The sequence below is a fragment of the Sphaeramia orbicularis genome, chromosome 20 (assembly GCF_902148855.1).
Source record: "Sphaeramia orbicularis chromosome 20, fSphaOr1.1, whole genome shotgun sequence".
In the NCBI taxonomy this organism is placed as follows: Eukaryota; Metazoa; Chordata; class Actinopteri; order Kurtiformes; family Apogonidae; genus Sphaeramia; species Sphaeramia orbicularis.
In genome coordinates, this window is record NC_043976.1 from 6,763,844 (window position 1) to 6,788,378 (window position 24,535).

Here is a 24,535-nt window from a genome sequence, read left to right on the forward strand (position 1 = left end):
AGTTTCAGCTTCAGAGTTTGTCATGTCTTTTATGTTTTGTGATTCTCTCTCAACTCGCCACATATTTTTTGTTAGTACGCTTTTTAAAATTATTTTTATTAATTACTAGAAATTTCAGGCGACCCCGTCTGAATTCCAGGCGACCCCACGTGGGGTCCCGACCCCAAGGTTTAAAAACACTGGTCTACTGAGTGGAGAATGAGAGACAACTTTTTCTTTAATTATTTTTTTTCTTCATTTCAAACTGCCTTTGGATCTCTTGATAGTTTCCTAAAATTCTCATTTGGCCACAGTCCTTCATCACTGCACATGTATTAAATCTATAACTTGTGAAGCATCTGGCATGTGAGAATAAACATTAATGAAAGGCTTCTATCAACGAAATTGGGGGACGATGTGTAAACAGCTTGATTCACATTATAAAGACTTCACATACACACACACTTTCACAAGTTTTCATCAGGATACGTCTGTGAAACATATGAGAGGTGCTCAAGCAAAATTACAGTGTAAGTGAAGGAACGCAATGACTGCATATTCGACAACACGCACAGAATTTTATACAAGGGAAAAGTCAAAATATTTATTCACAGCTCCCCGGAGAGCTGCCTTTCAGCTGATGAGGAGCATTAACACATTCCCCATGTTAGCCACTTCTCAGAGCATCATAAGCCCCAGATTATGATTTGAGAATGAGTGACATGTTATAAAAAAGATGCTAACAGCTGCAGGAATGCTTTTTTTTTTTTTTTTTTTCCAATGAAAGCAACACACATTAAGACATGAACACTATGCAGGCTCAAACACAAGGTTAGAGTTTTACCAAGCCTCGCTTCACACAAAAACATCATGAAAAAAAGGTGCTACTGTCATTCAGAGCAATTATTTGGTGCCATTAGTAGCAAAATTTGCCCAGGATAACATCATTTTCATGCTAGTTTGACAGCTGGCATGATGGGCCCAGATGGGGCCAATCGAAACCCAAATTGCAGGGACTTTTCGCAAGATAGAGCCTCCATGCTCCAGTCATTGTAGCTTAAATGAATGTGGCAAACTGCTTTTTCCACTGCCACACACATATGCTTCTTACTGGGCCTCTAATTCAAGACCATCAAGCCTACTTCAGCTTGTCCACTAGTGGACTGAATGAACTGAGAGGCAGAGAGATTTTCTTTCTCTGTAAGTTGAAAGCCATGACAGGCAGCGTTATGACTCTAAAGAGAGTTGACATTTAGTGCAGCGGTGAAAGTGTTGCTTTTTGAGAACAGTGGGCACCATTAATTTCACAGCCTCCCATCATATTTACCCCTAGAAAATGGTAAGAGTCTATGGGGAAAAAGAGAGTGTTCCCTTGGGATGAGAGGGTAGCTGTTGGATGCAGCCGTTCTGCACTTTACATCATCATATTTAGGAGAAATGTCACACAGGTTTATGGGGGGAGGGTACTATAGATGCATGCCACATGTTTGGAAAAAGGTGCCAGTGGTCGCTGAGTGCTCTTGACAGCAAGTGCAATTCAGGTCAGTGTGGTGAATTTCCTGTGAATATTGGCTCAAAATTCTACTCGCCATCCATTTCATCAGGCTCCACCGTGACCCTTATCTCGGCTCAGCAGTTGACCAGAACAGATTTGGTTTTTGGAAATGGTTCCCTCTAAAACCCTGACAAAATCCAGACTGTAAAGTGGCACAGAATAAAAACCCATGCTTGCACTCACACAGCTTTAATAATGTTTAGTGACATCTTTAGTCCGGAATGTTCAAAACATTAGTAAAGTTTGGAGGCATAAATGAAGTACTCTTGTCTCATATTCCTTATTTACCTTAAAGATCTTGTCAATGCTTTCAGCTCTTTCTGAATGATCATGACTGCAGCTGAGCCAAGGCCAGTGTACACCTTTGTCAGTTTTGTGTGCTGTGGACTGTGTTTAATGCCACCGCGCCCCCCCCCCCCCCCCCCCCCCCCCCCCCCAAGAACAGGACTGAGCAAAGACATCATGACAAAATGAGGTGGCAAGAGAAGACAGAGCACACCGGCTGAGATAATCATCCAACAGATCTCTTTTATCTACTGCCTCCACATGGGAGGGTGTTTGTCCCCTGTCTCCTCTCTCTACACCCAGGATGCCTTGTGTTGATGTCTGTGTGAGAAGCATTCACTGATAGTCATGCTTTCCCATGGCACTGTCTGTACGAACAGCACGTGTGCATGCATCTGTGTTGACAGGGAGCTTCAGGAGACAAATACATCCCGTTGTCAGCCAAATGCTAACTGCATGTCCCATTCTCACTCCCTGTCTCTCCCTTGTTTAGTCACTGCAGTTGTTGTGTCTTGGTGGATTTATCCACTCAATAGCAAGAACAGGAAGGAGGAAATGAAATGGAAAGCATGGGGTTTTGTAAATATAAACGCCTCAACTCAGGTACAGGAACAAAACACACGATTTTTTATTTCATCTGTGATAAAATAAATAGTTTGACCACGGTGAACCCTACAGGCCGAACACTGCTTTTATACAAAGAGACAAATTTACAACAGGAAGTTAGGGGAGACAAAAAAAGAAGTAACCTTCAGTGCATAACATTCACCAGCTTCTCCAACCAGGCGCTTCAACATTTACTGCCAGCAGTAATGGATTCTTTTAACTCTGGTTTACACCGAGCCCTTCTCCTCTGGATGGAGGAGTAAACAAATGTCAGTCTGACTCATTCGCTGAGTGATTACAGTTTGTTTAACAGGACAAGTTGTTGCAGGCAAAATGATATTTAATGGAGATCTGATTTCAATCTTTGTTAGTGTTAGAGATTTATTATGAATCTTAAATAAATATGGTTCCAGCATTAAGGGAGCAAGATTCCTTTCAAATGTTAGTCCCCTGATGACTTGTCCTCTATGTTTCTATTAAGCTGTTGCTTTAAGTGCTGAAAGCAGACCAGAGGCTGGGCGTTAATCATTAGAACAATATTGCGCCAAGGAACAGGCGTTAAGTGTGACAGCCTCTCGCTATTTTCAGTTTTAAATGTATCCCTCTTTCCGCAAACTCCAACCCTCTCTCTTTTTTCCATACATTCATTCCTCTCTCCCTCTCTCTTGTCAGGGTTATTAGTGGCCGGAGCCATAGGGGCTGAAGGTGTTGTTCTTGGACTGCAAAGTAAATCACCACTGTTTATGTTCCATGTTGCTCTCGGGCTGATTATTAGGCCAGTCCTACCCCCCGACCCCACGCCACCCAGCATTTTACAGCCATTATCTCCCCACACAACTCCACTTTGTCCACCACGCTAACAGAAGGGTTAATCGCCAGTGGAAAATTAACTCTTTAAACACAAAATCAAACATTAACTGGAGTCTGCGAAATGTCAGTCATTGAAGCAGATGGAAAGGCGGGTTTACATTTACCCAAGCATTCTTCCTGAGGTAATTCACCACTGACATAGCAGTTAACATGTTGACTGTGCGTGTCAATCCCCCCTTCATAGAACGATGACACATTGCTGATGGAATTGGAGGGAGGGGGTATTCTCCCTGTGGCTTTCCTTAAAGAGATGTGTTGTTTAAGGTTTCCATGAGGGCGGTGTGTGTCTTTGTTTGTGATGACAGTCAGTCTCCATGCCAGATGTGACCTGTGGCATCAAGGCGTGCCGTCCATGAAAGCTACCCTCAAATACGTCCCACCTGACACACAGACGCACTTTGGGAGTGTTTTTACAGGTGTGTGCTTGGAGTAAATGCACCCGCATCATGATGGCATAATAAACAAGGATATTGCATGAAAAGAGCAAAAAGTCAGGCAATGTGTTAGAGCTCCCTCCAACAAACAGACTGAGTCATTCTTGTGAGGAAATGGAGATGAGTTTGTGTTATGGGGGTGGGGGTGGGGGGGGGGGGGGGGGTCCAGTGGCTCTATCTCTGCTTTTTCGCCCACTTCAGTAGGCCCTCAGCCAGCCTTGATGTGGCTCAAAGCAAAGTGGTGAGCTGTTAAAAGAAAACATATGTTGTATATGTGCGCATGTGCATGAATGTGTACACTCAAGAGGATAGATGTCTTCCAGAAACACTTGAGGATTGCAAGAGAGATATGGTCATATAACAGAATAAGCACCACTTGTCATCTTCAACAATACCACTATGATTTTGGAGGATAATACCACCTCAACTTGGTTTAGGTGCTGTTATAACTGATTTTTGTTCACACTACTGGATATTAATAAGGCAATACAAGGAAAATCTCTGCACTGTTTTTTTTTTATTTACCATTTCATTTCTGCCGAGAAGTCAAAGGCCTCTGAAGAGACATACACATACACAAACACAACCATCTTGCTAATCTCCTCCCTTCAGTTCAAATATTCCTCTCTCTCTCTCTCTCTCTCTCTCTGCTTTATCCCTCTTCTCTATCTCTGTCTTCCCCACCATTGCTCTTCCTGTCTCTTGCCAGACTTCAGCCAGTGAAGCAAGGCTGCCAATTTGCAGACTATAAAATAAATAGCCCATGCTAATTAAGATGGTTGGATGGGAATGAGGACTGGAGAGAAGGAGAGACTGATGTGGAAGTGGCCACAGAGAGCTGCGAAACAACCTGTTCTCCTCCAATTAGACACTTTGCAGACTACCGCTGATGAAAGCCAGTAAGTAGGAATGCGTGTGTGTAAGTGTATTTACATAGTTTACAGCTTAAGTGGGTTAACCAGTATGAATAAACACATGTGTATATGTTTGCATATGACCCCTAAAGGGAGAGGTGTTTACATGTGTTTACTTTGTGGGTACATTTATCTTCCATGTGACCTTTGTTTATGTTTAACTAGAGATGAAAGTCAGTACCAGTCCCTGAGGTTGACTTCCACTGAACTTCAGGCCCATAATCACAGTGATAAACAGCCTGCATTCTTTGCATTTCCCTTCATTGGCATGCACAAAGCCTCCCGTTCCTCCATCCGTTATCAGAGCATCTGTGTATCATCATTAACGTTACATGTGTTAGCCAACACAATGTTTTCTCTAATACCCTGCGTGTTGATAAGCTGTGCTAATCAGCTAGCTTTGTATCTCTCTTTCTGCTTGGTTCTCTTTCTCACTCTAACAAACAGGGACATTAATTGATCTCGGAGCAGCGTTCTTGGCGGCAGCTTGTGCTGCAGTAGTCAAAATATGGAGTAAATTCAAAACATAACACTAGACTAGGTCCACTGTGGCAGTTAAAAAAAAAAAAAAAAACACCTATGGTACTTTTCTCAACAGGGGGATGGGAATGGGAACAATTCCAAGCTCCAAACTCCAGGATGAAGATTAGGCTCTGTTCCCCTGCAAACTCCTGTTAGCTACTTCAGCTACTGTTTATTATGAATTTGATACTGCACCGTCTCTCTAATGCACCCCACATCGACACATATTAAGCCTGGTACTGTGTTTATAAATTACACAAAGTTGATATTACCATAAAATATAATAGTATTACTTTGTCTTTAGCATTACAGCCTTAGCTGGCAGTGTGACTGGTGTGAGTTTGTGATAGTGTTAGAATCAGGGGTTCAAATAAGGTGGTTCACAAACCAGTGGATGTGTCCACGTCTTTTATACATTAATTTACAAGAATATTTCTTCCAAGATTTTTATTTCCTCATGTCAGTGCCCTATGAGCATGTTCAGCATTTTCTCCACCACTGGGCTTCCAACAAGCCTCATTTATAATCAGTGCTGCCTAATAGATGGGACTGGAAAATACCCAGCTACTCATGAGAAGAATGTAGTGGATTTCAGCACCCTATCAAGAGGAATGAGGCAGTGTGTGTGTTGATGAGTCTGCATGTGTCGTGGGTGGAGTGACGCTTTGATCTCATAAATGGACCCACACTCCACCAGCTGCCCTACTGCGATGGCGACATGCACAAACCCAAAACACACAAACGTCAACAGACACACAACTAGCCCAGATTAAAAGAAAAGAGGGACCTTGCAGGGCTATTCATCATGTCTGAGGTCAGGGGGTGGGGGGGGGGGTGGGGGGGCGTCCCACAGACTGCTGCTAAGGTTAATTAATGAAAGTGGAGTCTGCAGCACCTGTTTGCCTACAAGTCAATGTCTAGATATGTGTTGTCCTTCTCCTGCTTCCAGACCAAACAAAAGAACGACAGCTAAGGAACAGGAAACTTTTGTTATGTTGTCCTCTGATAAGCCAGACATCCTCTGAAGGATAGACATCCTCTAAAGGATGTCTGTGGTTTGCTATATCTGAAATTTAACTCAAAGCACCACCACAGGTCTTAATTCTAGTTTTAGACAGATTAGAGGGAACCTAAAACTGATCATCCTCTTGCTCTTGATTGCCATCTGACTATACTTGAAGCAAGATTTACTAAATCAATGCTTAGCAAATTGCCCTTATTACAAAAAAAGAAAAATTCACAGTAGATCAAAACCATTACAATTATGGAACATATGGGCCCATGACTCATTGGTTTTGAATGGAGCATATTGCTTGCCATATTGCAATAGCATAATTTGATGCTCTGATGCTTTGACTAAGCTACAAACAAAGCATGAAATTAGATGCTCCTTCTTGCCCCATTATCAGACATATTTCTCCTACTTTCATTCTGTTTCATACAGTGTGTGACAAACACACCAGCAACAGTAAAGAATTATGAAAATAGTTTTTGTAGGAATGTTTTCAAAAAGGCAAATAGGTGTCATACATTAACTGTGTTCTTATTGGACCATTACTCCAGATGACACATAAACCAAGGTTATAATGTTTGTGGACTCTAATAAAGACTCTAGTACTATGTGTTTTCCTTGATTTTGCATGAACTAAGTCGGACCACCCACCTGTCTTGAAGATCTCATATCGGATGGAGAAACCAGCTCCGTGAGTCTCATAGTCAGACACAAATTTGATGAAGAGTTGGTTTCCAGAGGAGATGACGGGTGAGGGCGCGATCTTCCCACAGTACTTCCCGACGAGCTGACCACTCTCATCCACACCATCTCGCACCTCCACGTAGTCATACCTGAATGAAGACAAGAGAAAGGTAAGCATCATTTACACATTTCGTTTGGCCAGGGTCAGGTTAGGGTTGAGGGTTTGTTTTACTCAGTGCATACTGTCGGTGTATGATGGTGTGCACACTCATTCATACACAGAGGAGAACATAAACACAGCACAACAGAACATATTGTGTAGGTAATGTGGTGGAAATAAAACACTGTGTACTAATTAGGTCTCAGGTTAAAACACAGGAACAGGTGGGCAGGTTTTGGTTTCATTATATTGACCTAGCGTACACACACATACACCGACACAAAGACACAAGAGGGGTTTTGTGCTCCCAGCAGCACTGAGGTCAAGTTTACGTAACAGTTTTAACTACAGAACTTCAGCTGAGGTGTTGTTTATCTCCTGTATGACCATACAATATCCCTGAAAGTGTGTGTGTCTCAGTTGTTTAAGGAACTTAAAGTGATTATACTTTGGCCTTTGGCTTAAGGTGGTACACCGAAAGAGCAGGTGTTAAATCTATTAAATACACACAGACTCTAAACTCACATTGAAATGGAATTTCAGACCCACGGCTATTGTGGGAAGCAGATGCCTAATTGACTCAGTGCAGAGTTTAAGGAGCAGAGAAGGAAAACAGTTTTGAAACAGGACTACTAGGAGCAAGAACATATACGCACAGAGAATCTGGCATGTGAAATTTAAGCTTCTAGAGAAGAAATAAGCATGACTGCCCAACGAGGGTGGTCTAAACAACCTCTGGTTATTATGTGCGCTTACAGGCATCTGTAGTGTTAAGAGTGTAAATTAAATGAGTTGGAGTTGTGGTTTTCTTCTACCATCTGCATTTGTGTGTGTATCGTTGCAAGATGGATGAGTCAGATGTCTTCTGTGTTCACTGTTTTGACAGGCTGAGTGCTGCTCCAAAAACATATTTGGGTTCAGATTTCCACAGTACTTAATAGCCTGTAACACCCTGCATTCTCACCAAGTTTTCAGCTCTAAAGGCCACTTATCAAATATATTCCTGACCAGACCCAGACGACCTACTGCACTGCCTCGCCATCTTTATCAAAATCCACAGAAAAACACATTACAAACATGACTCGAATGCAAAAAATGAGTTTAATGCAAGTGTAATGTACAGCAGGTGTGTGGGCACATTCTGTCTCCTCCTCCTATCCTAAGAAAATATGTTCCTTCTGGGCACAGGCGCCTATTTTCATAGTTTTGCTTGATTCCCAAATTACTGTCAAAACACCAGACCTCCTTAGCAATTCTGAACTCACTTAATGCCCAGGATTACACACAAAAAAGCAATGTGTACATTGAATGATGGCTCAGGGTGGGCTGAGTTCCTCAGGTGTGGCCAGACATGTAACCACAAGCACCTTTTTCTATGAAAATGTTTTCCTTCACCTGTCTTGAGTTTAAAAAACAGATTTGTAAAACAGAAATAGAGTAACCTGGGGTGATTTGGGTGACATGGGGCGGGTTGCCTTCTGGGTTTTCACAGTCGTTATGTGAGATATTACAGTGAGAGAACAGGATACAGTGTACGAAAATGTAGTGGCAGCAGCAATGGCCGTGGAAATTGGGTCCCCTGAGGAGGTGCGATGGATGGATGACTTCACTTGTCTTGCAGCTTGGATGGAGTGATCTGAGGTGATATGGAGCTGCCAACATGCATCAAGTGCCTGTTTTTGTTCTTTTCTCTTTTGACTGTGTGTCTCAGGTGAAAGAATCCTGCGGTCTGTCTCTAAAACTAACGGCCAGCACTACCAGCTGCCATTCCATTACTCTGCAGTCGCCGGACTTCTCCCACTGCTTTATGAAAAACTACCCGGAGAGCTCTGGTTTCCTGTGCTTCATATTAACACTCCCCTATCTGCTGCTTTCAGTGTTAAATTCCCTGCTCAAGCTGTTTGGACCCTCTTTATTTCTTATTGCTGTGATTTCAGACCGGATCTTCTTCCTCACCCCACTCTACTAGCCCACCAGCTGTGGCAACAGCCCGACTCCACTTACACAAATACCACTTTGTTTTAGCCATTTTATCAGCTGCAGCTCAGTAAAAAAAAATACTAGTTTCACGTGGTGTTTACAGTGTTATTCCTTCCCTGTTTTGTGGCTCAAAGGATAGAGAGTCACTCATTATTCCGTTTAAAGGGCTCCCCTGAAGCATGGATTGGGTTTCTGTTGTAATGATGTCATGGTCCTGCCAAGTTTTGTGACCACAGTAAATATTTATAGTGCAAGCCAACCAAATCAACCAAAGTTACAATAGGCTTTTTTTTTTTTTGCTGTCAAAAACAATAATAATGAGTCTTTTCAAATGTGGACTTTTCAAGACAGTTATAATTTGAAGTGCAACAGTCTTTGAAATAAATTAAAATTACATTCCGAAAAGACATAGCACAGCTTATTAAATATCAAGTCCTCTCCTCTCTTCTCCTCTCCTCTCCTCTCCTCTCCTCTCCTCTCCTCTCCTCTCCTCTCCTCTCCTCTCCTCTCCTCTCCTCTCCTCTCCTCTCCTCTCCTCTCCTCTCCTCTCTTCTCCTCTCCTCTCCTCTCCTCTCCATCTTTTTTTCCCAGCTCACAACAGAGAGCATCAATCTTTCCATGGCCCTGCTCTGTTCTATCAGCAGACTTATAATTCACCTCAGAGGCTCTGTCTCTACAGCTATCTACCATGCAACTGCCAAAAGCTGAGCACTGCCAGACGCCTAAAAAATTGATGCTGAGATGCATCACTGACATGACGAAGGAGAGAAGAGTAAGCTGCAGTATGAGTGTTTGTGTGATTGTGTTATTTTAGTGCACATTATATGCTTTGTGCAAATAGTACATGTAGTGTGTGTTATGGGATTTGTTGAAGTCAATTAGACAAAAATGTCAAAAATAAACATATATTTCCTCTCTTGCAGCCTTTTAATTTACTGTCTAAACAAAAGCAGCACACTGATTTCTGGTTCTATTTCAACACTCTGCACTTTGAAAAAAACAGTTTATTGCATTTCTACTCTGGCGCATCATCAGCTCGGATGGTCCTCGTAAAGGCAGCACAGCAGGAGAGAGGATGCAGATGGAAAAGAGAATACCCCCCGGGGGTCCTCGCTTTGCTTTATGTGCAATGAAAAAAGAAGAGACCTCCTTCTTGAAATTGTCTCTATTTGTGCCTAAATGACTGGAGTGTCAGCCAGAACTCTAGCGGTTCTGCGCCACTGGGTCCACACACTCTGCTCTGCTAACACAGATCCATCCAGGCCCTTATCATCTGGAAGACATTATGGGAAATGCTTGGCAGGGTAGTTTGACGCCTCCGAAAAGACTCTCCTGTTGCCAGCCATGTTAAATGCAGCTCTAATCCATTGCTCTAAACACCTGCGGGGACTTGCTTTTAGAACTGGGAGTCCTTTAGGGGGACAGAGGATGGTTAACTGCCTCCATCTTGGATCATAAAAGAACAACAAGAACATGGCCTACTTTAAAGCCTCAAATGGTGCCACATTTTCAGGGTTTGACCCATTAAATTAAACTTCTTATTCATGAGGGACTGAGTCATGATTTGTTGTCATAAAGCCTCTGTTGTTATTGTTCTTATGCCCCATGACAATGGAATCCAGTTGCACCATGCACCTATTTATCTGTCTGGTCTGTTTTAAAACTGGGTGGGCCAACCCACAACATAGACACACACACAAAGACAAATACACACATAGTAAGCAGCCTACCACAGTGCTAATAGTGAAAACGGTTTGCCAATCCAGTGGGGAAATTAAAGGGAAAAAAGAAAGGGGAGGGGGTGAGGAGGGGTGAATGTAATTCTCAACGACCTTCGCTTCACCGACTCAAATGTATTAGCCTGCCTTCTTTCTTCAGGCACAGAGAGAAAGCAATCCGCTAGTGTCAAACGAGAACATTAGCCCTCCTTGCAAAGCCAAAGAGAAGGCGACAAACCAGCGGCCTAACAATATAACAGTTATATTGCCTGAAGCTTTCCCATGGAAATAATCTGTCCTCCCTCTATAAATGTCTGCTTGATATGGTTCTACAAAAGCAATACAATCTGAGGCAATGGAATAACGCTATGACAGACTGTGTAAGTCCAGTACAATTGCTTAAATTTCTTAATCAGACCATTTATAAGCTCAAACATGCTGTGGAACACCCCAGAACAAGTGCACTTTCTTTGCTGTTACTTCCTTTGGTTCAGCTGTACATTGAACAAATGTCCAGCGCTTTTCTCTAACATTTCTTTTTCAACAGCTGACACAGTATAAGTTGCTATCGCACCAAAACATGTCACCTACAACATGTCAAAACACCCCTTGGTTACACAAGTGGAAAAGCACCAAACAACAGGCTTGGGACAGCTCTCTGAGGCCCAGAGAGATTGAGTAAGAAAAAGAGCCTTGTTGTCAGCTGTCCGACCCAGTGAATTCACGTGTTAACAAGTCCAGGCTAACAAACTGTCACTCGAGGCTCTGGCAAAACATCATTAACATTTGTACAAGGGGCCCGAGACAAGTTGACTTACTTTTTGTGAGCCTGAAGGGGACGATCCCTCCAGAAATAAAACACACTCTTTTTCCTCAGGTCTCCCCCCATCATATTCTACCCACTACTGAGTGTAACATTCATTACTCTGAACTAGAATAACAGCTTACCTCTTTCTTTGGGCCCAGTCCAGCTGTAATGACTGCCCTGTCAACTCAACATATAAAGTGGTACTGCTAAATGAGTTGCCAACGTTGTGATTTTTATTGAAGGGAAGGACCTCATCATTAAACCAGACGCTTGACCATAGAGTGTGAAAGAGATCAGCAGAGCTTTTTTTTTCTTTTTTTTTTCTTTTACACTATCACCCTCTCCATTGATGTGTCTCCACTTCTAAATCTGCAGAAAATTATTGAAGGCCTCACAACGTGGTAACCCACCCAGCGGGATAAACCACTACCCAATCAGAGCTGATGGGTTCTGAAGTGGTTCCTTGTCAGAGAGGGGAGAAGGGCATGATTGCTTTGCTCACTACTCACCAAGGCACACATAGATGGAAGGATAAAAAGATATCCCCACCCTGACGGCCCAGCTGCATCCATCCAAATGGGTCTCTCTGGGTGTCACCGCCATACGGTTACCCTCAGTTCTGTATTATTTTTAGATTTCATGGCTGTTTTTGATTTTGCGGCAGCTTCTGCCACATGTTCGTAAAGCATATTCACTTTCCTAAACAGCAATTATCATTAGCATTGATGGATTTAGCGTGCCTCCATCCATTAGCTCTCCTAATTACACTGTCGAGAGATCTGCTGTCGCCAACAATCAAATTAATGAATTTGGCTATTTAGACTCAATTATTGCATCCCCCCTCCCACTCCAACATGCACAATAATCCTTTATTCAGAAATATGAGCATAGACTGACAGAGGGAGATTTCTGCCCCAAGGGGGGGATCCTTTCTGCTCAGGCACAGAGCAGGCTAACACGACTACAAACTGTAGCGGGGGCAAGTGAAGGGCGGGGGCCTAAGAACAAGTACAAGAAATACAGCTGACCACAAAAGCTGCACTGTTAGCAAGCCATCTAAATACCCCCATGCTCACCTCACATGTAGAGCTGATTGCACTTTGAACCCTGGCAGAGTTAAAGTATGTTCAGCTGACTTGCTCTCGATTCCCATGGGCGACTGTGACATGCCTACAGGGCCAAAACTGATCAGTGCATATTTTCAGACATCCTGTTCGGCACTTTTTGACCTTGTGCCCTCATTAAACATGCAAAGCATGACAAATAGGTCACAATAACATGATTATAGAAATAGGCATATACGTCAGTGCTAAATATATTTAAAACAAACAGTAAATATGTTCATTGTTTTCATTTAGTCATTTGTCTTCGGAGGCCCCTGATTCTCCTCAGCCGACCTGTTGACTTGAAGTAATTGTAGGACTCAGCATAGTTGACCAAAGTGTGCAGTTTTTCTAAATCATCAGTAAAAAATAAAACAATTGCAACTCTTAAATTGCATTAACACATTTTTGGTTTGTGCAATATGGAGGATTTAGGAGCATATATTTGTAGCAGCCCAGAATAGAAAAAAAACAAAAAAAACACTGGTTCTAGTGATGTCCCTTTACATGTTTTTTTCACGTTTTTAGCAGGCATTGTAGATTCTCATATCTCATATCTTATAAGAAGATGGTGAGGCAAGGGGGTTCTCTGTTATGTACATGCCACAAAACCCTACATAGAGCATCTTTAAACCTGCAGTATACAGAAGATAAACAGAGCCAAATGTAGGTACAGGAGTCAGTTTCTGCTCAGCCCACTTGACTTGAAATGTCAGTTTTTTGTTTTGTTTTTTTTTATCAATTTTTTTGTCCAATGATTCCAAATCTAATATTTTCTAGTTTTAATATACAACAGACAATGGCAAAAGTGATTAAAACACAACACTAAATGGTTGCTGCATTTCAGGTTGTATGTTTAAACTCAATTCCTACTTGTATCAGATCTTCAAAGAATAATATAAAAAGTGCATTCATTGTATTGATTTAGGACACAATTTGAAAATAAGGCTGTGGACTAAGCATTTCTTCATATAACACCAAGTTTTGAATGTGTCAGTATCCATCTACCTACAGTGCATTGCTTGTGTGTATATGTCTCCACTGCACAGTACAAACACTGTAGCTGCACGTACATAAGGTTTAAGAACACCCATCTGGTGCACATTTGCTTTTTTACTGTGCATCTTGTTATCATGAATACAGTGAGAGTGAATAAAGTATATTTAATTACAATAATGCCCAGGGCAAAATGGAGATACACATTTAGCACTTTTCCCGTTATGTGAGCGTCAGATATGAAACTGCTTAGCTTACAGCAGTTCTTGATGCATCTTAATACATAGTTACTGTATGCATATTCATGTTCTAAATGTATATTTTGGAAATGAAGCAATGAACAGTTCGGGCAGATTTCTAAGAAATGCTTAATAGAAGTAAGCCACAATATAATAATGGCCCTTCTGATGTGGTATTTCTGTGCTTTTATGCAGTATAACAGCTCTACATCTAATACAGGAAGGGTATGACACATTAACACAACACACCCAGAAACCTGTCATATCATTTACAAAGGCCTAAAAATGGCAGGAAACTGTTCTGAAAATCAGAAAAAGCATAAGGCAAGAAAGCAAACCAATAAGATATAATGGCTGGAAAAGCAGGTGTGCTTTCTCAAAGAGGAAAGAGAGAAAGAGAGGGATGGTAAGAGAAGCACTTCAACCCATTTCTGGGCCCATTACAGAAGGGAATGGCTCCCATTTGTCCCACCTTGACATTTGAGAGGATCTCTGATTACACAGGAGAGAGGGGCAGGCAGAGGTGAGCATAGAGAGAGTCCTCCACAGGGGTCTGTGGCATGGCTCAGATGATACGCCATCGTTACAACAATGAGAAGTCAAGGGTAAAAATAACAGGTTGCAGGGGGAAAGGGGGCAATGTGGCACAGCAGGACTAACACATACCATATACTGTCTTTCTTTAAAATACAATGGCCCTACCCTGCTCTCAACACCTACTCACCCCCTGGGGCATCTACAGGACTCAGTGGCATGGATACATGCACACACACCCTGCAGGGAGGGAGGGAACGCAAGACTGCTTCATTTACACAAACTATCTAAGGAGATCCATAGCCCTCTGCTCAGTTCAGATATTGAATATATTCAGTGTACCATTGTATACTGTGTGAAACCATCACTGCATTTTAAACAGTGATTCTTCAGCCTTAGAGCTGTGGCTCTGTTCTCAAACTGTATAGGCATTATATGTTTTATGGTTAGGTCAAGGTAATGACAGGTACTAGGGTGTGGTGTGAAACAAGAAAGGCCAGCAAAGATATGATAAAAATGTATGCCTCAATGGATTTATTGTTAATTAAATAAAACAGGATATTTTCTTGAACCTAAAAATTTAGTCAGGATACAAATCTATCACCACCACCAGAAAAGGAAATATCTATTGTTTCCAGGTACATAGAATAACAACCTCTTAATCTGGAAATAAATGACACTTAGCATTTTAACTTTTTTTTGTAATTCCCTGCGATGACATCCATTGGGCATTACTAGTTGCCCATTGGTAGCTGGGATAGACTCCAGCATCCCCACAATCCTCCCAAGGATTAAGAGGTTTGGAAAATGAATGAATGATCTCTTTAAAAAAAAAAAAAAAAAAAAGACTATGCTAAGACTAAGACTAAGATTTTGCAGTCAAACAGGGGTGCTTGCTTAAAGATTATAATTGGATATCCTCTTCATGTTTTCAGTTGTAGGCTGTACATGACTGAGTTCCTGCCTGTTCCAACCATATGACAGATGATGCATGAGAATGCATAGAGTAAAGTGAAAGCAACCTCAAGCCACTGACCTTCTGAATTTTACATGGTATCAAAAAACATGAGTTTACATGAATTTGAGTACCACATGATAAAAACTGCAAAAACAAAATGTTTTCAGTAGATGTAGGAGTTAAACAGCCAATCATCATGCATCTGTATGTCTGAGGAGCTGGGAAGCTCGAGGTGCTCCCTGCCGGGTAATGAGCTGTGTGCCAAAGAGTACACCACATTCAAAAAAGGCAAAAGGAGTAAGAGAGTAGATGAAGGAAAGGGAGGAGGGGAGTTGAGGCTGAGGTCAACTAGAGGTAAAGCCTTTGGGTGTCGTTCAAAACTCTGTCTTTCCTTTCCACAATGGACAGGAAGACAGAAAGAGTGTTGCGTGTGAAATGGTAGTGTTGGTGTGTTAAAGGAAATAGACTGGCACAAAAGATAGAGAGGGGGACTGACCAGAAAAAAGGAGAGAAATAGTGCAAATATGTGTACAGGTAGATGGGAAACAAGTGCCAGCATTACTCCAGGAAAGCAGCAAAGGAGCAGACGTGAAGTATGTTGTTCTCACTCTTTTACATCGCTCCAGAGCGGCTAGTGAGCTCGAGGGCAATGGTAGTAATAACTGCACTGGGAATTATTCAATTAAATGCCTCATCCGTCCCCCCTGGTGCCCTTCTTCCTCTGTCTTTTCTCTGTCCTCCGTGCGAGGAGGCGGCGATTTGTGGGGGTCACGAAGCAGTCTGGCCTGGATGCACCGTGACCCGGTCATCTGGCTGGACATGCAACCACTTGGCTGGGAACAGACCAGACTGTGAACAGACCCTGGGAGAATCTCTTGGAGGATTGAAATTGTCCTCTTGAGTATTTAAAATGTGCTCTAACAGTTAACAGCAACCAAACCTGATTTTAAACAATACAGTAACCTTGAGATAAGACAAGCTAAATTTAGTTCTTAGCAGGAAGAGGAAAGGGAATGGTAGCAAAAATAAATAGGGGGAGTGTTTCCATGATATGCACATGTTGGCAAGCATGACTTGTTAATAAGCTGTTGCCTGTTTTCTTTGAATGAGTTTTTGGGCTTATATTTAATACTGTATTCTTTTGTTTTGATGGTTGTATTGTTCTCATCTTGTTCAAAGATTTTCCAGTGATGCAGCAATTTAAAAGCCAAGTAGCCCACGCTGTGAAGGCCACATGCCAAGGGATGCATCTTTTTCATGGTGCCAAGCAGAGAAGTTGAATGCTTGGCAGTACAGAGACGTTCTAAGTGCTGATGGCCAACTAGCCCTTGCCAGCCTTTAGAGGGCAAGGTGACTCTTCCATTTACTGGTCTCAGAATTGAAGATGCCTGCCAACTTGGAGGCCCGTTGACCAGGGGTATCATTTCCCTACATTATGGTCAAATTGTCTGGGATACTGTGCAAGCATTCCTGCAAAAGAGGGGCCCTCCTGTCCCTTATCCCTTAAATAGGCAGGGGTCACCAAGAAAAGGCTGGTCAGGCGCCAGAAGTAGGCTTCTAATAACACATTTAGCAGCTCCCTACTGTGATAATGCCACAAAAGGGCTGCTGTTGGCCTGAATTTACAGTTCCTTTTTTGACAATTACTGCCATTTAACAAAAGAAACTGTGGAGAAAAAAAGAATTAAATGCTGGCTCTTAAGAAAAACTAGACCACAACTAATGCTGCCAATTTAGTGAGGAGAGATCAAGCAAAGAGCAAACAAAGCAAGTGATTGTGAGTGGCTCTAACTCAATCAGAGAGCAGTAGGGTACCACCCCATCACTCACTGTCTGCTTGCCACTGCGGCTCAATCACGCAGAGTTGAGTGTTAGAGAAACACCAGCAAGCCAACAGCCGCTGTGCACAAACACAGTGACCGAAAATGACCCCAGAGATCTGCGACTCAGACAGGAGGGTCCCTCCTACCTACAAACCCTCTTACGCCACTGCAAACAAACTTCACCCAGGACCCCTCTCGGGGTTTTCTTGATTGTTTGAATAAAGAGCCCTGCGGTTTCTGTGGCCCCCCACCCACCTGCCACATCTTGAGTATCTGGAAGCACTGGGGCATTAGGGCAACAAAAAGGTCAGGTTAGACTTTGGTTACATCAATCAAAATCATGAGCCCCATTCAAGGTTATACCATTGAATGCAACATGTCTGACACGCCTGGACACGCTGTATTAAGGTGTCCAGAACTCCCTCATCAATTCAACTAAAGAGCTTCTTTCCTTTCTCCTCTGGGATTGGTGGACAAGTTAGACTTCAGGAGGTACTGTTTCAAACTAATCCACCCATGACCACTGCTCTACCACCCACATATTATGAACATTCTATTAGTTTTTGCTATTTACTATGCTGCATCATAAACTGAGAAAAAATGTGCATTTGATGGAAGAAGAGTAAAGCGAGAAGGGAAAACCTGTTGCTAATTATATTACATGAAGCAGAGAGAGGGGGATACAGTACTTATTGCCAACTGTCCTTTGGAAATAGAAATGCATAATTGAATTATGGCCTCAGTGTTTAATGCTTTTTCATCGATGCTGGAAGGAAAACGAGTATGAATTTTCTTAGTCAATAGATGTGTGTCCAGATAGAGAGCTGAGATTACCAGATGCTGTCCTCTAATCATGAGTCTTTCCATACATCTCTTTTTCTAGCAATCTGTTTTGGATAAAAAGCAAAAGAGCATCCGACTGACATCTCTAAGCTGTATGAGCTGCGGATTCATTCCACAAGAAACTTCCATATAGGGAAGCTTGTCTTGGTTTAGGGATGGAAAGACTATGAAGATGAAGATGGAGAAGGCAAAAAAAAAAAAAAAACCCTCAGCAGTCGTGTGCCAGAAACAGCTTAGTGACACTCAATCCCTGGCAAATGCTAGCCGCTAACTCCCACATCAAGATGCAAAACAAAACAGGCAGAAACGTGAGACTGTATGATTCCTTTGTGTTGCCACAGATATGTAACAGAGGCTTGAGATCTAGTGTGTTATTTATTAGCATGGTCCTTCTCTTTTCTCTTTTTCTCTTTCCCTACGCTCCCTCTTTCCTTCTTTTCCTACTCTGAATTGGACCTCCCTCCCACTGTGAGCTAGAGTGGCTCGCCTCCCGGTTGTGGTCAGGTTGTGCATGAATCAAAGTGGTGACAGAGCAGCAGGGAGGATGGCAGATGCCACGGCCAGAAAGCTTTTCAATCAGGCTGCCCTTCCAAGCTGTGGCCAAGGTGAAACACTTCACCGGCGGATGAGAAAAAAAGACCGTCAACCCCACGGTCAGTCACACACACACCTAATGCATGTATGCTAGTGCACATGTGCACAGACCTACTTTAATCCTGCTCATTAACCAGGGAGTCACCCTTTATGTTTGAAAGAGATGAAGAAGAAGAAAGAGAGAAATGAAGGTCAATTCATTTCTGAGGCAACATTTCTGTCTGCTATGGTGCCTTTGGTGCCCCCTGGTTAATTACTAAGGTGAACACTTAACATTAATCTGCATTGTGGCTTTCATTTGCTTTGAGTGCCTCACCTGCCTCATTAACGACTGTTTTCTAAATAGCAAATGAGGTATTATATTGTAAATAGAAATTTAAGGTGCAGAGCGCTTGTGGCTAGAAGTTTCACCATGCTGACAAAATAAGCCTTGGTTTAATTGCTGTGAAGTGCAAACAAGATACATTCAAAGTAGATTGCTCTTTGAAATGCTGCTGACAAGCTATTTTTTTTCCTGGTACATAGTTTCAATGTAATTTTCGGTGTAATTTGATTTCCATTGTGATGAACTGTGGGAGTCTATTGCTGCGGAAAATACCAGGTGCATAATTTCAACTGCTTTTGTCAAACCCGGCAGTTAAAAGAAGCAGTGTCGCTCTATGCACTCTTTATTTTGCTATGCCTGTTTTGCAGCGTCTCTTTGAACTCCCCCAGCACAGATGCCTCACTGACATGCACTTTGAAATGAAGCACACACTGATGGCAGAAATAAATGTCCGCTAACAGGCAGTAAGTATCTCCAACAATCTATGTCACTCCAAAGCTGTATCACCTCAGCCTCTTGGGTCACAGCACTTCCCTTCTTTAAAAGCTTCTGCTGCCACAAGCCTGTTAAAAAAAGGTTCCTGTTGTGTCCTTTCCTTATTTATGCTCCTCCATGACAACGGCTGATAAACGCTCACACAGCTCTCCTTATTTGCCCATGGTTGCCTTCCAGAGGAGCGTGAGAGAGTTGCGGGGGGGGGGGGGGGGGCACTAGCGGAGTTATTGCTCCTCACTCCCCCCAGCTGTGAAGCTTCATTACACTTTATCGTGGAGCTGCCGTGTGCTATTCAGGTGGAAGGCTAACAGGGGAATTAGGGGAAAGTGGCCAAGGGGATCTTTTCCCTAAATCCCCTTCTGCTCAACACTCTCACTTTCTAGAAACAGGTGGCACTCTTTGTCAGGAAGTATGACCATATGAGTACAGTGGGATTCCACATAACAAAGGAAGCACTAACTATAGATAAAGTGTAGGGTAAACCCACCCCCCTGTGATCACTTCCAAAGCTTCATCTCTAGGGTCCAAGGCCTTGTCAGGAATGCCAGGAGGGGCAGGATGTCGATTGTAGCGGGTACACAGTAGAGAATGTTTGCCTTCCCAGCAGGCCAAGCAGCTCCACGGGGGCAACTCAGCAGGAGATTGAAGTGGAAGAGGGCAGAGGGGCAGACAGAGGAGAAGGCTACAATTACGAAGAGGAAAAGAGTGCTTTTCCAAGCTTTGAGTTTCAGGCACCTGAACGTAGGGGGGCTCTCACTGACTTTTGAAGCGTGGTGAGGCGTTTGCCAACTTTCTCCTCGATCTCCCCCACAAAGGGCTGCTTGAGAAGACATTCCTCAAATATCTCTGCTGACTAGTACCACCCTGCAATGCATCTCATGTGAACACCCACCACCACCACCACCTTCCATCTGTCACAGCAAAACCTCTGTGAGGTCCAGAAAAATACTATCTAGACAGATAGAAAAGCAAAGAAATAAGGGCAGGGCAGAGAAAAGGGATACCAACTCTCTCCTTTTGTTTTAACCCTCTCTCTTCCATTCCACCAAAACAAACAGTGCAGCCTTGAGTGACGGGTTGGCTGCAAGGGATTTCACTGTGCCGAAGAACTTGTTTTTTTTCAGTCTGGTCAGCAAATCCAAATGCATCAATGATTCATAATGTTGTCAGGAATACATCATATCTAGTAAGTCGGTTCTCCTCTTCCCGTCAGCAGGAGAGAAGAAGATGGTGTGAACAGCCTGCAGCTCAGTTTGAAACATTCTCTCAGTATTGTTCAAAAGTAAAACTCTAACTTTATCAGACCAGAAGTATTGCATGAACAATAAGAGCTAGGGTTTGTCTTACAAATTACATAAATTGCCTTTCTGTCTGGCTTATGTGAAACTCGCCTGTATCGTACTCTGATTCAAATTCCCAACTTTTCTTTCAGATGGCAAAGCTGCCACAGCCAGATGAGCCTGACAGACCTTATCAGATCACACACAAACACAAACATAGTGTGCTGTGCAAGAGCATATCTATTTACTTCAGTTTTCACTTGTGCTTAGCTTGCCCATTCCACTGAATTTCAGAGCAAATTGACTTCAAATATTTGTCTTGATGCGGGCTGTGCCTTTGCCTCAAACTTCATTAGCTGTGAGCGCAGCGAGGGCGGCCCCTGAAACTCCAGTCTGTGAAAGTCTACAACGGTGCGTGAAAGGTAAACACGTTCTGCATTCAGATTCACAGGGCTCACTTAGTCTCCTTATCTCTGTGATGAAGTGTTTTCCTCCTCCAGCTCTCAGGATACAGCCCTCTGAACTTCCCCAAACAAACCTGTCAAGGGTAGTGCACACGTGCAACAACACGGCCACGACCAGACTGCACTCAGTAAAGGCTGCTTTTCTTTTTACGAGCACCACTTTGAGTGCTTCTTGTTTGGTTTGCTGATAACAGCCATGTTGGGGAACATGTGGTGCATGTGTGTTCCATTTGCCCACTAATTAGATTGCAAGGCAGTGCACTGAAGCATGCATTGTAGCCCCCCCGCCTTCCCTGCCCCCACCCCTCTCTGCCAGTCTATCAGATAAGGAGGCCATTCTGGCTCTCATCAGTTTCCATTATGTGAGGGCTGATTTGGTGAGTGGAGCTGTGACAGGGAGTCTGACGGAGTCTACACAAATCACACCCAACCACTGTCCACAGATACATATTTCTGTATGTTTGAGTATTTCTCTGCTCATGGTCACATTACCTAAAACATGCCTTGTCACTAATTAATGCAGTATTTTTGTTACATAGCGCCACAATATGAAATCAAGGACTACAAAGGGAATAGATTTAATTGTTTGTCTGTCTTTGCCAGCTGAAGTCAAAGCTGCACAAGCTGAACATATCATGGAAAGGAACTAAAGTTCCATGAAAACCACTCCATTAAAAACATTAAAAATGAAACAGCACACCAGGTTAAAAATAGGAAAAAGCAGGAGGTCAGGATGGCCCTGTTTCCTGGACAATCTCTACGTGGCCCACATGAACGGGTACTTAAATTTCACAGATGTCTGCTTTAGTCATATGCTAACAAATGACCAAAGTGTGTGGATTTCAACCTTCTAACCACACTATTGGGATTGCATATAGATCTACCACTACTATTCATGTAATGATTAAGCATGCAGAGTAAAGGGAAAAGAAAACAAACTGAAAGGATTAGAGGAGAATCTTACAAATGCAAAAAATACAGTGTACAGACTTCTGCTAGAAAATTTATGAACTGCCAATTAACTGGCAAAGTGTAATCTGCAAATTCAGTGGCTGTGAATGAAAGAGCAGAGCTAATTGGGAAATGATACATCTATGGATCACTATACTCAAAGCCCACCCTCATTTCAACCTGGAAAAAGCTGCCTTCCTTAGCCTCCAGCGGTAAAATTCTTTTTGCTGTGTGTGTTTAGACACAGGAAATTCATTCCTGACTAATTTGATTAGCACAACCATTGTTAGAGCCCCCCCTCCTCCTTTCCCTTCCTTGCGCCCTCTTTCTTACAGAGGATCTTGGACAGTTTAATAGTCCCTATGGTGCTGAAACCAGACCCAAAATCTGTGTCAAGGAGCATCCAGCCTTTAAAAGACAGCAGCATTCAAGCGGCCATAAATCTCTGACAGCAGTAAAGAAAGGTTAAAGTGGGACTGAAATCTGGGATTAAAAAACCAAACCCTGCAAATGTATACAGGGGCCATTCACCGAGCACAAAGGGAGGATGGAGTCCAGGTTTTGGGTGGAGCGGGGATACAGTAACAGGATCCTGCAAAGCCCTGTACTCTCCCGAGCCCTGCAGCGTAAACAAACAGCTGAGACAGAGCAGGGCAGAGGCACCGACACACGCACTAAACCACAGACAATCACACACACACAGACAGGCAATCAGAGTGAGGCAGTCTGCCCAGGCTAGGCTCACCTCAGGGCACCTACGCTGACACAGGCTCATCACATTACTGTCTGTCTCCAGTTTCATCAGCTTAAACTATCTATCTGACAACAGGTTAGCCGCTTAGCCTTTTGTTGGATGCGACAGCTCGCGGCTTACAAGTCAAATACGGATCAGTAACTAACTGTCACTGAGAGACAAAGATCCACCTTTAAAGGGCAAATCCACCTACAGTTTGGAGGCTTATTTTGCATGAGTGACAACATTCTAGATGAGTCAGAATTTCCAAAGACTCTGACGGAAATCAACTTTACCACAGTGACTGCTGATTTAAATGTGGGGACACCTTTTGTTTTCTTAAGTGGAGGAGGAATCATGAAATATCTGGTAGAAGCTGCTCACTTTCTGCCTTCACATCTCTCCCTCTCTCAGTGGCTTATGCAAAACTACAGCAGTTCAAATCAGTACGGTGACTTCATTCCACAAGGACGAGAAGTGAGAAGATTCTAAAATGAATGACTGGGGTGAGACATTCCTGTCGCTCTTTGTAGTGCCAGAGCAGAATTAACACAGTTTCTGAGAGGCTCTGGACACTAGATGGCGCAGTTTCATGTGCAATAGGCATGAGGGAAGCGAGGCATGTGAGTCTCACACACAATATGTGCTCTAATACTATACTTGCACACCGTAGGAACAGATATAAATATGTAGGTGTTTATCTGCGTTAAGCGCATGCGTTTGGATGAAATCCTTTTGCGCAGCCTTTGGGATCTATACAGTCCACTGTCGTTAAGTACAGGCCTATCCAGTGTTTTCAGAACAAAAGCAACTCCAGATCAAGTTTTTAGATGATTTGTTTTGCTCTGTCCCCCCTCAGACTTGGCCAAAAAAAAAAAAAAACAACAACTTCAGCTCACACCAGGGCTCAACACATAAATTTGTGATTGAACGAATCATATTTTTAAGCCAAATAAAGCACATCTGTTCCTTATAGACAATATCGCTAATTCGTGGTGTACTTACTTGCACTCCCGGTCCTCCAGATCGAAATGCGGATTAAAGTTGATGAGAATCCGCTGGTGGGGACCAGGCGCCGTTATCACCCACACGCATCTCTGAGAAGGAGGGTAAGACCTGGGGTAGTCGGGCGAGGTGAGGTAGTTGGCGTTTGAGATTCTGATGTTGCCTCCACATTTATCTGCAGAGGGGAGTGAAGAATTTCTTTCAGCAAAATAACAGCAGAAACTCAGATTTCATTGTGTGGGCTTTTGGCTCATACGTCTGACCACAGCAGGTCTGACACAAGAGGTGGACAGTTTGTCTGAGCGCTGCTTAAGGATACCTGAGGAGGCATTTAGTGCAGTCTGTCAGACTACTTTAAGAGCTTACAGTAAGTCTGAGCACATCATTTTAATTTTTAATAATTTAACACTCACATTAAAAGCGAGGAAACTTAAAAAAAAAAAAAAAAAAAAAAAAAAAAAAAACGTTCCTGTAGTAGTAATTTTGAATAAATGAGAACGTAAATTACACATAAGTCTGTCAATCCTTGTTTTTACTTTTAAATTAATCCAGACAAACCCATTTTAAAGGATTTTTCAGAGTTTTGTGATGAGTTGTTGTAAGTTAATGTTGTGGCGCACGATGCTTAAACTTATTAAAACGTGGCTTCTCACATTAAAATAAGA

At 42.8% G+C, this 24,535-nt stretch overlaps 1 protein-coding gene across 1 annotated transcript in view; it reads right to left on the reverse strand.

The window, feature by feature from the left end:
* The window catches only part of nrp1a (neuropilin 1a), a 68,398-nt gene that overhangs the window by 40,665 nt on the left and 3,198 nt on the right, over positions 1–24,535 (reverse strand). The window contains 2 exon segments of the mRNA XM_030123359.1: positions 6,829–7,010; positions 23,871–24,045. Coding sequence (XP_029979219.1) covers positions 6,829–7,010; positions 23,871–24,045 — 357 coding nt within the window.